Raw genomic sequence first — 13,758 nt, 5'->3', positions numbered from 1 at the left:
TTGGGCCTACGATGTCCCCCCGGTGTCCCGCCCCGTTGTGCCGCCTTACCTCATTGATCGCCGGGGTGTTCGCTGCTGCCGGTGCCGGTCCCGGGTCCTCCCCGTTCCCCGCTCAGGTGCCGGCATTGGTCGGACTCCCCTCTCGGCCCACAACCCCGATCCGTGCACTTCCGGATCCCAGGCAAACTTTTCCGGGATCGATGTCGGCCTGCATGACGCGATGACGTCGGCCTTTGTCACGTGATGACGTCAGGCCCACCCCCGCGTCGCGGCGAGCTGTGACGTCACAGGGCCAATATGGCGGGCAGTGGGGGAGGGGCGGGGCTGGAGCTGATGGGCGGGGCGAGAGCTGATGGGCGGGGCTGGAGCTGATGGGCGGGGCTGGAGCTGATGGGCGGGGCGAGAGTCAGTGTGAGGGGCGGGGGGAACAGCCTGGCCAAGGGTCCACACTCCAGACCTTGGCCTCTGAGACCCCGAGTGACCTCCTGCCCATCAGACCCCCCCACCACACTGACTGTCCTCCTGCCCATCAGACCCCCCCCTCACACTGACTGTCCTCCGCCCATCAGACCCCCCCCCTCACACTGACTGTCCTCCCGCCCATCAGAGACCCCCCCCCCTCACACTGACTGTCCTCCCGCCCATCAGACCCCCCCCCACACTGACTGTCCTCCTGCCCATCAGACCCCCCCCTCACACTGACTGTCCTCCCGCCCATCAGACCCCCCCCTCACACTGACTGTCCTCCCGCCCATCAGACCCCCCCCCCTCTACACTGACTGTCCTCCCGCCCATCAGACCCCCCCCCACACTGACTGTCCTCCTGCCCATCAGACCCCCCCCTCACACTGACTGTCTCCCGCCCATCAGACCCCCCCCCCCTCACACTGACTGTCCTCCCGCCCATCAGACCCCCCCCTCAACACTGACTGTCCTCCCGCCCATCAGACCCCCCCCTCACACTGACTGTCTCCCGCCCATCAGACTGCCGTGTTTGCCCACATACCAGTAGTGACTATACTTCAAAAGTAATTCATTATCTGTGAATCATTTTACGATGTCCTGAGGATGTGAAGGGTGCTTTATATTCTTGCTATCTTCTATAGTACTAAATGTCAACAACATATTCAGTATAGAATCATAGAAGTTACAACATGGAAACAGGCCCTTTGGCCCAACATGTCCATGTCGCCCAGTTTATACCACTACGCTAGTCCCAATTGCCTGCACTTGGCCCATATCCCTCTATACCCATCTTCCCCATGTAACTGTCCAATTGCTTTTTAAAAGACAAAATTGTACCCGCCTCTACTACTGCCTCTGGCAGCTCGTTCCAGACACTCACCACCCTTTGAGTGAAAAAATTGCCCCTCTGGACCCTTTTGTATCTCTCCCCTCTCACCTTAAATCTGTGCCCCCTCGTTATAGACTCCCCTACCTTTGGGAAAAGATTTTGACTATCGACCTTATCTATGCCCCTCATTATTTTATAGACTTCTATAAGATCACCCCTTAACCTCCTACACTCCAGGGAAAAAAGTCCCAGTCTGTCTAACCTCTCCCTGTAAGTCAAACCATCAAGTCCCGGTAGCATCCTAGTAAATCTTTTCTGCACTCATTCTAGTTTAATAATATCCTTTCTATAATAGGGTGACCAGAACTGTACACAGTACTCCAAGTGTGGCCTCACCAATGCCCTGTACAACTTCAACAAGACATCCCAACTCCTGCATTCAATGTTCTGACCAATGAAACCAAGCATGCTGAATGCCTTCTTCACCACCCTATCCACCTGTGACTCCACTTTCAAGGAGCTATGAATCTGTACTCCCAGATCTCTTTGTTCTATAACTCTCCCCAACGCCCTACCATTAACGGAGTAGGTCCTGGCCCGATTCGATCTACCAAAATGCATCACCTCACATTTATCTAAATTAAACTCCATCTGCCATTCATCGGCCCACTGGCCCAATTTATCAAGATCCCGTTGCAATCCTAGATAACCTTCTTCACTGTCCACAATGCCACCAATCTTGGTGTCATCTGCAAACTTACTAACCATGCCTCCTAAATTCTCATCCAAATCATTAATATAAATAACAAATAACAGCGGACCCAGCACCGATCCCTGAGGCACACCGCTGGACACAGGCATCCAGTTTGAAATACAACCCTCTACAACCACCCTCTGTCTTCTGTCGTCAATCCAATTTTGTATCCAATTGGCTACCTCACCTTGGATCCCATGAGATTTAACCTTATGTAACAACCTACCATGCGGTACCTTGTCAAATGCTTTGCTGAAGTCCATGTAGACCACGTCTACTGCACAGCCCTCATCTATCTTCTTGGTTACCCCTTCAAAAAACTCAATCAAATTCGTGAGACATGATTTTCCTCTCACAAAACCATGCTGACTGTTCCTAATTAGTCCCTGCCTCTCCAAATGCCTGTAGATCCTGTCCCTCAGAATACCCTCTAACAACTTACCCACTACAGATGTCAGGCTCACTGGTCTGTAGTTCCCAGGCTTTTCCCTGCCGCCCTTCTTAAACAAAGGCACAACATTTGCTACCCTCCAATCTTCAGGCACCTCACCTGTAGCGGTGGATGATTCAAATATCTCTGCTAGGGGACCCGCAATTTCCTCCCTAACCTCCCATAACGTCCTGGGATACATTTCATCAGGTCCCGGAGATTTATCTACCTTGATGCGCGTTAAGACTTCCAGCACCTCCCTCTCTGTAATATGTACACTCCTCAAGACATCACTATTTATTTCCCCAAGTTCCCTAACAGCCATGCCTTTCTCAATCGTAAATACCGATGTGAAATATTCATTCAGGATCTCACCCATCTCTTGTGGTTCCGCACATAGATGACCTTGTTGATCCTTAAGAGGCCCTACTCTCTCCCTAGTTACCCTTTTGCCCTTTATGTATTTGTAGAAGCTCTTTGGATTCACCTTTGCCTGATCTGCCAAAGCAATCTCATATCCCCTTTTTGCCCTCCTGATTTCTCTCTTAACTCTACTCTGGCAATCTCTATACTCTTCAAGGGATCCACTTGATCCCAGCTGCCTATGCATGTCATATGCCTCCTTCTTCTTTTTGACTAGTGCCTCAATCTCCCGAGTCATCCAAGGTTCCCTACTTCTACCAGCCTTGCCCTTCACTTTATAAGGAATGTGCTTACCCTGAACCCTGGTTAACACACTTTTGAAAGCCTCCCACTTACCAGACGTCCCTTTGCCTGCCAACAGACTCTCCCAATCAACTTCTGAAAGTTCCTGTCTAATACCATCAAAATTGGCCTTTCCCCAATTTAGAATTTTAACTTTTGGGCCAGACCTATCCTTCTCCATAGCTATCTTGAAACTAATGGAATTATGATCACTGGTCCCAAAGTGATCCCTCACTAACACTTCTGTCACCTGCCCTTCCTTATTTCCCAAGAGGAGGTCAAGTTTTGCCCCCTCTCTCGTCGGGCCATCCACATACTGAATGAGAAATTCCTCCTGAATACACTCAACAAATTTCTCTCCGTCCAAGCCCCTAATGCTATGGCTGTCCCAGTCAATGTTGGGAAAGTTAAAGTCCCCTACTATTACCACCCTATTTTTCTTGCAGCTGTCTGTAATCTCCTTACATATTTGCTCCTCAATTTCCCGTTGACTATTTGGGGGTCTGTGGTACAATCCTATCAAAGTGATCTCTCCCTTCTTATTTTTCAGTTCTACCCATATAGACTCAGTGGGCGAACCCTCGGATATATCCCCTCTCACTACTGCCGTGATGTTCTCCCTAATCAAGAACGCAACTCCCCCTCCTCTCTTACCTCCTGCTCTATCTTTCCTATAGCATCTGTACCCTGGAACATTGAGCTGCCAGTCCTGCCCCTCCCTTAGCCATGTTTCAGTAATAGCTATAACATCCCAGTCCCATGTACCCATCCATGCCCTGAGTTCATCTGCCTTGCCCATCAGACTTCTTGCATTGAAATAAATGCAGTTTAATCTAGACTTCCCTTGGTCTTTGCCCTGCTTTCTCAGACCATCTGTCCGGTCATGTTCTGTACACTCTCCCTTACTGCCTTTTGTTTCTGTCACCACTTTATTTCCCACTGACTTCCTGCATCGGTTCCCATCCCCCTGCCACATTAGTTTAAACCCTCCCCATCAGCACTGGCAAACACTCCCCCTAGGACATTGGTTCCAGTCCTGCCCAGATGCAGACCGTCCAATTTGTACTGGTCCCACCTCCCCCAGAACCGGTTCCAATGGCCCAGGAATTTGAATCCCTCCCTCTTGCACCATCTCTCAAGCCACGTATTCATCTTAGCTATCCTGTCATTCCTACTCTGACTAACCCGTGGCACTGGTAGCAATCCTGAGATTACTACCTTTGAGGTCCTACTCTTTAGTTTAACTCCTAACTCCCTAAATTCAGCTTGTAGGACCTCATCCTGTTTTTTACCTATATCATTGGTGCCTATATGCACCACGACAACTGGCTGTTCACCCTCCCCCTCCAGAATGTCCTGCAGCCGCTCCGAGACATCCTTGACCCTTGCACCAGGGAGGCAACATACCATCCTGGAGTCTCGGTTGCGTCCGCAGAAACGCCTGTCTATTCCCCTTGCAATCGAGTCCCCTATCACTATAGCTCTGCCACTCTTTTTCCTGCCCTCCTGTGCAGCAGAGCCAGCCACGGTGCCATGAACCTGGCCACTGCCACCTTCCCCTGGTGAGCCATCTCCCCCAACAGTATCCAAAACGGTATACCTGTTTTGGAGGGAGATGACCGCAGGGGACCCCTGCACTGCCTTCCTACTCTTCCTCTGTCTGTTGGTCACCCATTCACTATCTCCCTCAGTAATTTTTATCTGCGGTGTGACCAACTCACTGAACGTGCTATCCACGACTTTCTCAGCATCGCGGATGCTCCAAAGTGAATCCATCCGCAGCTCCAGAGCCGTCAAGCGGTCAAACAATAGCTGCAGCTGGACACACTTCCCGCAGGTGAAGGAATCAGGGATACAGGAAGGAGCCCTGAATTCCCACATCCCACAAGAGGAACATGACACGGCCCTGGGATCTCCTGCCATGACTTAACCCTTAAATTAGCTTAAGAACAACTACAATGTCAAGAGAAAAAAAAAGGAAAGAAAAACTACTTACCACTCCCTTTAAGGAGTTTACTCCTTTAAATTGTTCTCAATTTAGAGAATGTTAACTACACTAGGGACCTTGATTCACTAAAAAATAAACGCTACTTCCTATAAGACCTGCAGACCTTCCCTTTCCTTTTACTTTAGTTACTGTAGATAAGTAGAAATACTCACCTGAACCTACTCACCAATCAGGTGCCTCCCCTGTGTCGCGTCCCGATCTGATTCCTGACGTCACTTCGAACTCGGTCGCAGCTCCGCTCGGCTCGGCTCCTCTCAGCGCTCTGAAATCCCGCCTTTTATCGGACGCTCCCTCCGCTCCGCTATGATTCTATGAGCCTCCATTAGCACCCTGCATACCCGTACAAAATCTTCGTGGCCAAGTTTAACGGCATCTGTCATAAAACTCTGATGCACCTCAACTGACACTAAAGAAAGAATGACTTGCATTTATATAGCACCTTTCATGACCTCAGCTTGTCCCAAAGTGCTTTATAGCCAATGAAGTACCTTTGAAGTGTAGTCACTGTTGTAAGATACGTGGCAGCCAATTTGCACACAGCAAGATCCCACAAACAGCAATGTGATAATGACCAGATAATCTGTTTTAGGTGTTGGTTGAGGGATAAATGTTACTGACACTGTCAACTAACACTACAAATTAGTTCTGGTATTTCATTACTACTTTCTCTGGCAATTCATGTCTATCCATGTGTATTATTTTGCTTCAGTGGGCTGGTACCAACTACCAAGACGCAGCCATCACTGTATCATGAAAAGTGGTCCTACAGTGGGATATTGCCCAATCTATCCTTTGTCTTCTGGTGAGTTGTCATCTTTGTCTGCAGGGCTTCCCTTGCTTGAATCAATGACCCAGCTCAGCCACATCACTGGGCATTTCCACAGTGAAGCTTGTTACAAGAGACAACATTGGGAACCCTTTAAAGCCATGAATGCCCCCATTTAGGAATTAGCAGCATGTGTTCTCATGCATCCTACATATAAGCACCGTCAACTTGTGTTGGTGCATTAGCCGTTGGAGCATGAGCCCTTCGTTCAACGATTGTGATATGAATATATCTTCTCTGTGTTTGAGATTCCATCATCATGACCCAATTCAAGTAGACTTTCAAGAACATGAACATGGCTTGTGATCTTCTAGGTGAAAGCCTTGCTCAGTACAGAGCTGTATCCTACTGAAATGTCTATCAACAAATTTAAGTGACAAAGTGACAAGGGGTCTCACAAGTTTCAAAAGACCATACCATATCAAACTTACTGACTCTGTACTTCCAATTTTTTGAAAACCAGCACTACCAACTTTTTAAAGATTTCCCACATCATGGCTTGTGAGATCCAACTCAGGGTTTGAGCTAAACAGAAGCCAAATTCATCCTGTGAAGCCAAGGCTTTTACAGGGTTTTACATATAGCAGCTCAAGTTGACTTCTCTGGGGGGGGAGGGGTGTGAGGGAGGGAGGGAAGAAACATTCTTAAGGCAAAACCTTGATTAACTAGTCCAAATGATTGGATCTATGGGAAAAGAACCATTTTTGTAAAGGGGGCTTTGCAAATGATCTGACCTGCTATCAATTTCACTAGGCAGCATGCAGAGTCCTGACCTAGCCTGTCCTTCTCGTGAAAGGATAGATCCCTCTTTCCAGAGTACCACAGAAATTTTAGATGGAGCAATCACAACTGATTACAAGTTATATTTATTATCGCCAAGGAAACCATTATTTTCAATACCATGCGGATGTGCACAAAATAGGTCCATTAGGTGTATAGTCAGACTAAATTAGTAGTGGAACATCGTTACCACCCAGAGAAAGCCATCAGGAAATATGTACTTTCATTCAGCTCAATTGGCAGACCACCGACAGGTTGATTTAAAAAGCACCTGTATAGATAGCCACTGACAAATAGGAGAACTTCAAACACTGAAGGCAGTGCAGAGGGGCTGGTGTCAAGGGTCTGTGTTAGGGCATCGGGGATACAGGCTCAGCTGTCAAAGGGTCAAAGTTTGATTTCACTTTGTATCAGGACACTTCTTGTCCACAGTAAGCAACTAATTTATTCCCAACAATGAATAAACGATTCATTTCAACCTGTTTGAAGAGATGACCCAGATAAAGAGTGGAGAATGATTGTGGGTATAAATGTAATGATTGACGGTAGAAGATTTGTTCCATCCCAGCACTGAAGGATCACGATTAATATTTATTTGTTCCCCTCCCCTCCTGAAGTCTGACAAGTTCTGGTTACGGTTCCATCGGTGGCAGCAGCCTTGGCTTGCCCCTTGCCCCTTGCCCCTTGGCTAATCCTTGTGTGTGAGCATAGTGAATTGGCAGTCTAAGTGTGTGAGGACATTGGGACTGAGCCCAATCTATCCTCATGTACACACTTCCCAGCAGGAATCAGGGGACGTGAATCAGAAGGAGTCCTGCTCATTCCCCCCCCCCCCATATCAACAACTTGCATTTATGTAGTGTCTTTAATGTAGTAACACTGCGGGACTGAGGCCAAATGAGGTACCCCAGTGCTGCTGTTAGCTTTTGCGTCCCCTTTGCCTTGAGCTGCTTTTGTTCCGCCAGCATCATCTGTTGTCCAAGTTGATGCAACGTATACAAGAAGCAAGTGGAAGGAACATTAGAACAGGGCAGTTTCTGTAATCAAAGTTGTTATAAAGCAGAACTTTAGAGCCTTGTGTTATTTTTTCTACTTTTAGACCCTGTACAGGTTGGATACTGTGTTGAATTATTAATGTACTGATTTGCAGACAGTGCAGGGAAGCTGCCTGTTTACGTGTACCATTGCTACCTATAGAGAACTAAATAACACTCCAAATATGAGGCTAAAGAGGATATTAGGAGGGAAGAGAGGTTTTATTTATTTGCTTACTTAACAACAATTAGACTTTATAGCCTTGAAGCGCCACACTTTAGCAACAGAATAATACTTTGTGTTTCACATAGGATGATGTTTCTGTTCTTATAAAACAGGACTTCCTCTCACTCACTGTGAACCATGGAGTGCCAGGGAGATTCACTGCTAATATGACGGAAACAGTACACCTAGCATCTCCTGTCCATCAGCCAATTTCTGTCACACTTTGACAAAAATAAGTATAGAGAACTCCCCAAGAGCACAAAATACAGAGCCAGATTGTCTGCAGCCCTTAACTGACCCTTGAATGAACTCAGCTGTTGTTAACTTAACAGTAGAATCGTAGAAAGTTACGGCATAGAAGGAGGCCATTCGGCCCATTGTGTCTGTGCTGGTCAACAAAAGAGCTAACCAGCTTAATCCCACTTTCCAGCACAGGTCCGTAGCCCTGTAGGTTACGGCACTTCAAGTGCTCATCCAGGTATTTTTTAAATGAGTTGAGGGTTTCTGCCTCTACTACCCTTTCAGGCAGAGAGTTCCAGACCCCCACCACCCTCTGGGTGAAAAAAATTCTCAACTCCCCTCTAATCCTTCCACCAATCACTTTAAATATATTGACCCCTCTGCTAAGGGAAATACATCCTCCCTATCCACTCCATCTAGTCCCGTCATAATTTTAAATACCTCAATTAAATCTCCCCTCAGCCATCTTTGTTCCAAAGAAAACAACCCCAGCCTATTTAATCTTTTCTCATAGCTAAAATTCTCCAGCTCTGGCAAAATCCTCGTAAATCTTCTCTGTACCCTCTCTAGTGCAATCACATCCTTCCTGTAATGTGGTGACCAGAACTGTACACAGTACTCAAGCTGTGGCCTAAACAGTGTTTTATACAGTTCTTGCATAACCTCCCTGCTCTTTTATTCTGTGCCTCAGCTAATAAAGGAAAGTATTCCATATGCCTTTTTAACCACCTCATCTACCTGTCCTGCTACCTTCAGAGATCTGTGGACATGCTCTCCAAGGACTCTTTGTTCCTCTACACCTCTCAGTATCCTCCCAATTATTGAGTACTCCCTTGCCTTGTTTGCCCTCCCCAAATTTATTACCTCACACTTCTCCGGGTTGAATTCCATTTGCCACATTTCTGCCCACCTGACCAGTCCATTGATATCTTCCTGCAGTTTACAGCTTTCCTCCTCATTATCAACCACACGGCTAATTTTTGTATCATCTGCAAACTTCTTGATCAAGCCCCTCACATTCAAGTCCAAATCATTAATACAGACCACAAAAAGCAAGGGGCCTAGTACTGAGCCCTGCAGAACCCCACTGGAAACAGCCTTCCAGTCGCAAAAACACCCATCAACCATTACCCTTTGCTTCCTGCCACTGAGCCAATTTTGGATCCAACTAGCCACTTTCCCTTGGATCCCATGGGCTTTTATTTTTTTGACCACTCTGCCATGTGGAACCTTGTCAAAAGCCTTGCTAAAATCCATGTACACTACATCAAACGCGTTACCCTCATCGACCCTCCTTGTTACCTCCTCAAAAAATGTAATCAAATTAGTCAGACACAACCATCCCTTAACAAATCCATGCTGGCTGTCGTTGATTAACCCGTGCCTTTCTAAATGATGATTTATGCTGTCCCTCAGAATCGATTCCAATAATTTGCCCACCACCGAGGTTAGACTGAATGACCTATAATTACTCGCTCTATCTCTTTCTCCTTTTTTTTTATTCGTTCATGGGATGTGGGTGTCGCTGGCAAGGCCAGTATATACTGCCCATCCTAATTGCCCTCGAGAAGGTGGTAGTGAGCCGCCTTCTTGAACCGCTGCAGTCCGTGTGGTGAAGGTTCTCCCACAGTGCTGTTAGGAAGGGAGTTCCAGGATTTTGACCCAGCGACGATGAAGGAACGGCGATATATTTCCAAGTCGGGATGGTGTGTGACTTGGAGGGGAACGTGCAGGTGGTGTTGTTCCCATGTGCCTGCTGGCCTTGTCCTTCCATAGGGTAGAGGTCACGGGTTTGGGAGGTGCTGTCAAAGAAGCCTTGGCGAGTAGCTGCAGTGCATCCTATAGATGATACACACTGCAGCCACGGTGCGCCGGTGGTGAAGAGAGTGAATGTTTAGGGTGGTGGATGAGGTGCCAATCAAGCGGGCTGCTTTCTCCTGGATGGTGTCGAGCTTTTTGAATGTTGTTGGAGCTGCACTCATCCAGGCAAGTGGAGAGTATTCCATCACACTCCTGACTTGTGCCTTGTAGATGGTGGAAAGGCTTTGGGGAGTCAGGAGGTGAGTCACTCGCCACAGAATACCCAGCCTCTGACCTGCTCTCGTAGCCACAGTGTTTATGTGGCTGGTCCAGTTAAGTTTCTGGTCAATGGTGACCCCCAGGATGTTGATAGTGGGGAATTTGGTGATGGTAATGCTGTTGAATGTCAAGGGGAGGTGGTTAGACTCTCTCTTGTTGGAGATAGTCATTACCTGGCACTTGTCTGGCGCGAATGTTACTTGCCACTTATGAGCCCAAGCCTGGATGTTGTCCAGGTCTTGCTGTATGCGGGCTTGGACTGCTTCATTATCTGAAGGGTTGTGAATGGAACTGAACACTGTGCAATCATCAGCAAATATCCCCATTTCTGACCTTATGATGGAGGGAAGGTCATTGATGAAGCAGCTGACGATGGTTGGGCCTAGGACACTGCCCTGAGGAACTCCTGCAGCAATGTCCTGGGGCTGAGATGATTGGCCTCCAACAACCACTACCATCTTCCTTTGTACTAGGTATGACTCCAGCCACAGGAGAGTTTTCCCCCTGATTCCCATTGACTTCAATTTTACTAGGGCTCCTTGGTGCCACACTCGGTCAAATGCTGCCTTGATGTCAAGGGCAGTCACTCTCACCTCACCTCTGGAATTCAGCTCTTTTGTCCATGTTTGGGCCAAGGCTGTGATGAGGTCTGGAGCCGAGTGGTCCTGGCAGAATCCAAACTGAGCATCGGTGAGCAGGTTATTGGTGAGTAAGTGCCGCTTGATAGCACTGTCGACGACACCTTCCATCACTTTGCTGATGATTTGAGAGTAGACTGATGGGGCGGTAATTGGCTGGATTGGATTTGTCCTGCTTTTTGTGGACAGGACATACCTGGGCAATTTTCCACATTGTCGGGTAGATTCCAGTGTTGTAGCTGTACTAGAACAGTTTAGCTAGAGGCGCGGCTAGTTCTGGAGCACAAGTCTTCAGCACTACAGCTGGGACGTTGTCGGGGCCCATAGCCTTTGCTGTATCCAGTGCACTCAGCCGTTTCTTGATATCATGTGGAGTGAATCGAATTGGCTGAAGACTGGCTTCTGTGATGGTGGGGATATCGGGAGGAGGCCGAGATGGATTATCCACTTGGCACATCTAGCTGAAGATGGTTGCAAATTTTTCAGCCTAGTCTTTTGCACTCACATACTGGACTCTGCCATCATTGAGGATGGGGATGTTTACAGAGCCTCCTCTTCCCATTAGTTGTTTAATTGTCCACCACCATTCACAACTGGATGTGGCAGGACTGCAGAGCTTTGATCTGATCCATTGATTGTGGAATTGCTTAGCTCTGTCTATAGCATGTTGCTTCCGCTGTTTAGCATGCATGTAGTCCTGAGTTGTAGCTTCACCAGGTTGGCACCTCATTTTTAGGTTCGCCTGGTGCTGCTCCTGGCATGCTCTTCTACACTCCTCATTGATCCGGGGTTGATCCCCTGGCTTGTTGGTCATGGTAGAGTGAGGAATATGCCAGGCCATGAGGTTACAGATTGTGCAGGAATACAATTCTGCTGCTGCTGATGGCCCACAGCGCCTCATGGATGCCCAGTTTTGAGCTGCTAGATCTGTTCTGAATCTATACCATTTAGCACGGTGGTAGTGCCACACAACACGTTGGATGGTATCCTCAGTGTGAAGATGCGACTTCGTCTCCACAAGGACTGTGCGGAGGTCACTCCTACCAATACTGTCATGGACAGATGCATCTGCGACAGGTAGTTTGGTGAGGACGAGGTCAAGTAGGTTTTTCCCTCGTGTTGGTTCGCTCACCACCTGCCGCAGGTCTAGTCGGGCAGCCATGTCCTTCAGGACTTGGTCAGCTTGGTCAGTAGTGGTGCTACCGAGCCACTCTTGGTGATGGACATTGAAGTCCCCCACCCAGAGTACATTCTGTGCCCTTGCTACCCTCAGTGCTTCCTCCAAGTGATGCTCAACATGGAGGAGGACTGGTTCATCAGCTGAGGGAGGACGGTATGTGGTAATCAGCAGGTTTCCTTGCCCATATTTGACCTGATGCCATGAGATTTCATGGGGTCTGGAGTCAATGTTGAGGACTCCCAGGGCCCCTCCCTCCTGACTGTGTATCACTGTACCGCTACATCTGGTGGGTCTTTTCTGCCGGTGGGACAGGACATACCCAGGGATGGTGATGGAAGAGTCTGGGACATTGGCTGAAAGGTATGATTCTGTGAGTATGGCTATGTCAGGCTGTTGCTTGACTAGTCTGTGGGAATTCTACATTCTGCCTGAGGGTGTTTTTCCCTGATTGCAGCCCCTCGGTATACAATGGCGGGAAGGCTCTAAATGGTTGCCTTTCTCCACAGAGCCTTTGCGGTGGCAGCACCCAGCCTCAGTGTGTCCCTCAGCACGTAGTCCTGGACCTTGGAATGTGCCAGTCTGCAACACTCGGTCGAGGACAGCTCTGTGCACTGGAAGACCAGCAGGTTTCGGGCAGACCAAGGGGCGTCTTTCACCGAGTTGATGGTCTTCCAGCAGCAGTTGATGTCTGTCTCGGTGTGCGTCCCCGGGAACAGTCCGTAGAGAACAGAGTCCTGTGTTACGGAACTGCTCGGGACGAAACTGGACAGATACCACTGCATCTCTCTCCAGACCTTCCTTGCAAAGGCGCATTCCAGAAGGAGATGGGTGATGGTTTCGTCTGCACCGCAGCCTCCTCGGGGACAGCGTGCGGTGGCGCTGAGAGTCCGGGAGTGCATGAAGGATCTGACAGGAAGGGCCCTTCTCACCACCAGCCAAGCTATGTCTTGGTGCTTGTTTGAAAGTTCTGGTGACGAGGCGTTCTTCCAAATGACATTGACAGTCTGCTCGGGGAATGGCAATGATTAATCTCCTTGTATTCTGTTTTTGTTTCCTGAATCAACTGGTTTTGCAGAAATTCTTCAGTTTGGTTTAGCAGGGAAAAATGCACGGGGACTAACGAACTGCAAATCGTGTGTATCCAAAAAAATCTAGCCTTGATCTGAAAAGAAAGAATTTGCAATTGAAAGATTGGCAAAAGAACCAGAGGGGAGATGAGGAGAATTTTTTTTAAAAACACAGCGAGTTGTTATGATCTGGAATGCGCTGCCTGAAAGGGTGGTGGAAGCAGATTCAATAATAACTTTCAAAAGGGAATTGGATAAATACTTGAAAAGGAAAAATTTGCAAGGCTATGGAGAAAGAGCAGAGGAGCAGGACTAATTGGAAAGCTCTTTCAAAGAGCTGGCACGGACAATGATGGGCCGAATGGCCTCCTTCTGTGCTGTATCATTCTATGATTTGGTGGTGTTGGATGGGGGGAGGGGTGGAAATCACTGGCCAGGAGATTGGGAGAACTCCCTGCTTGTCTTTTAATACAGCCATGGGATCTTTTATGTCCACC

At 48.1% G+C, this 13,758-nt stretch overlaps 1 protein-coding gene across 1 annotated transcript in view; it reads right to left on the bottom strand.

Annotated features, from left to right (window-relative positions):
- The window catches only part of LOC137344356 (adiponectin receptor protein 1-like), a 33,683-nt gene extending 33,446 nt beyond the window's left edge, over positions 1–237 (bottom strand). Inside the window, exon 1 of the mRNA XM_068007241.1 lies at positions 50–237. Coding sequence (XP_067863342.1) covers positions 50–126 — 77 coding nt within the window. The 5' untranslated portion in view covers positions 127–237. The remainder of the gene's footprint in view (positions 1–49) is intronic.
- Between the last annotated feature and the right edge of the window lie 13,521 nt (positions 238–13,758).

The sequence above is a fragment of the Heptranchias perlo genome, chromosome 27, assembly GCF_035084215.1.
Source record: "Heptranchias perlo isolate sHepPer1 chromosome 27, sHepPer1.hap1, whole genome shotgun sequence".
In the NCBI taxonomy this organism is placed as follows: Eukaryota; Metazoa; Chordata; class Chondrichthyes; order Hexanchiformes; family Hexanchidae; genus Heptranchias; species Heptranchias perlo.
Note: the sequence above shows the minus strand (reverse complement) of the source record. Positions and strands in the feature narration are given on the sequence as shown.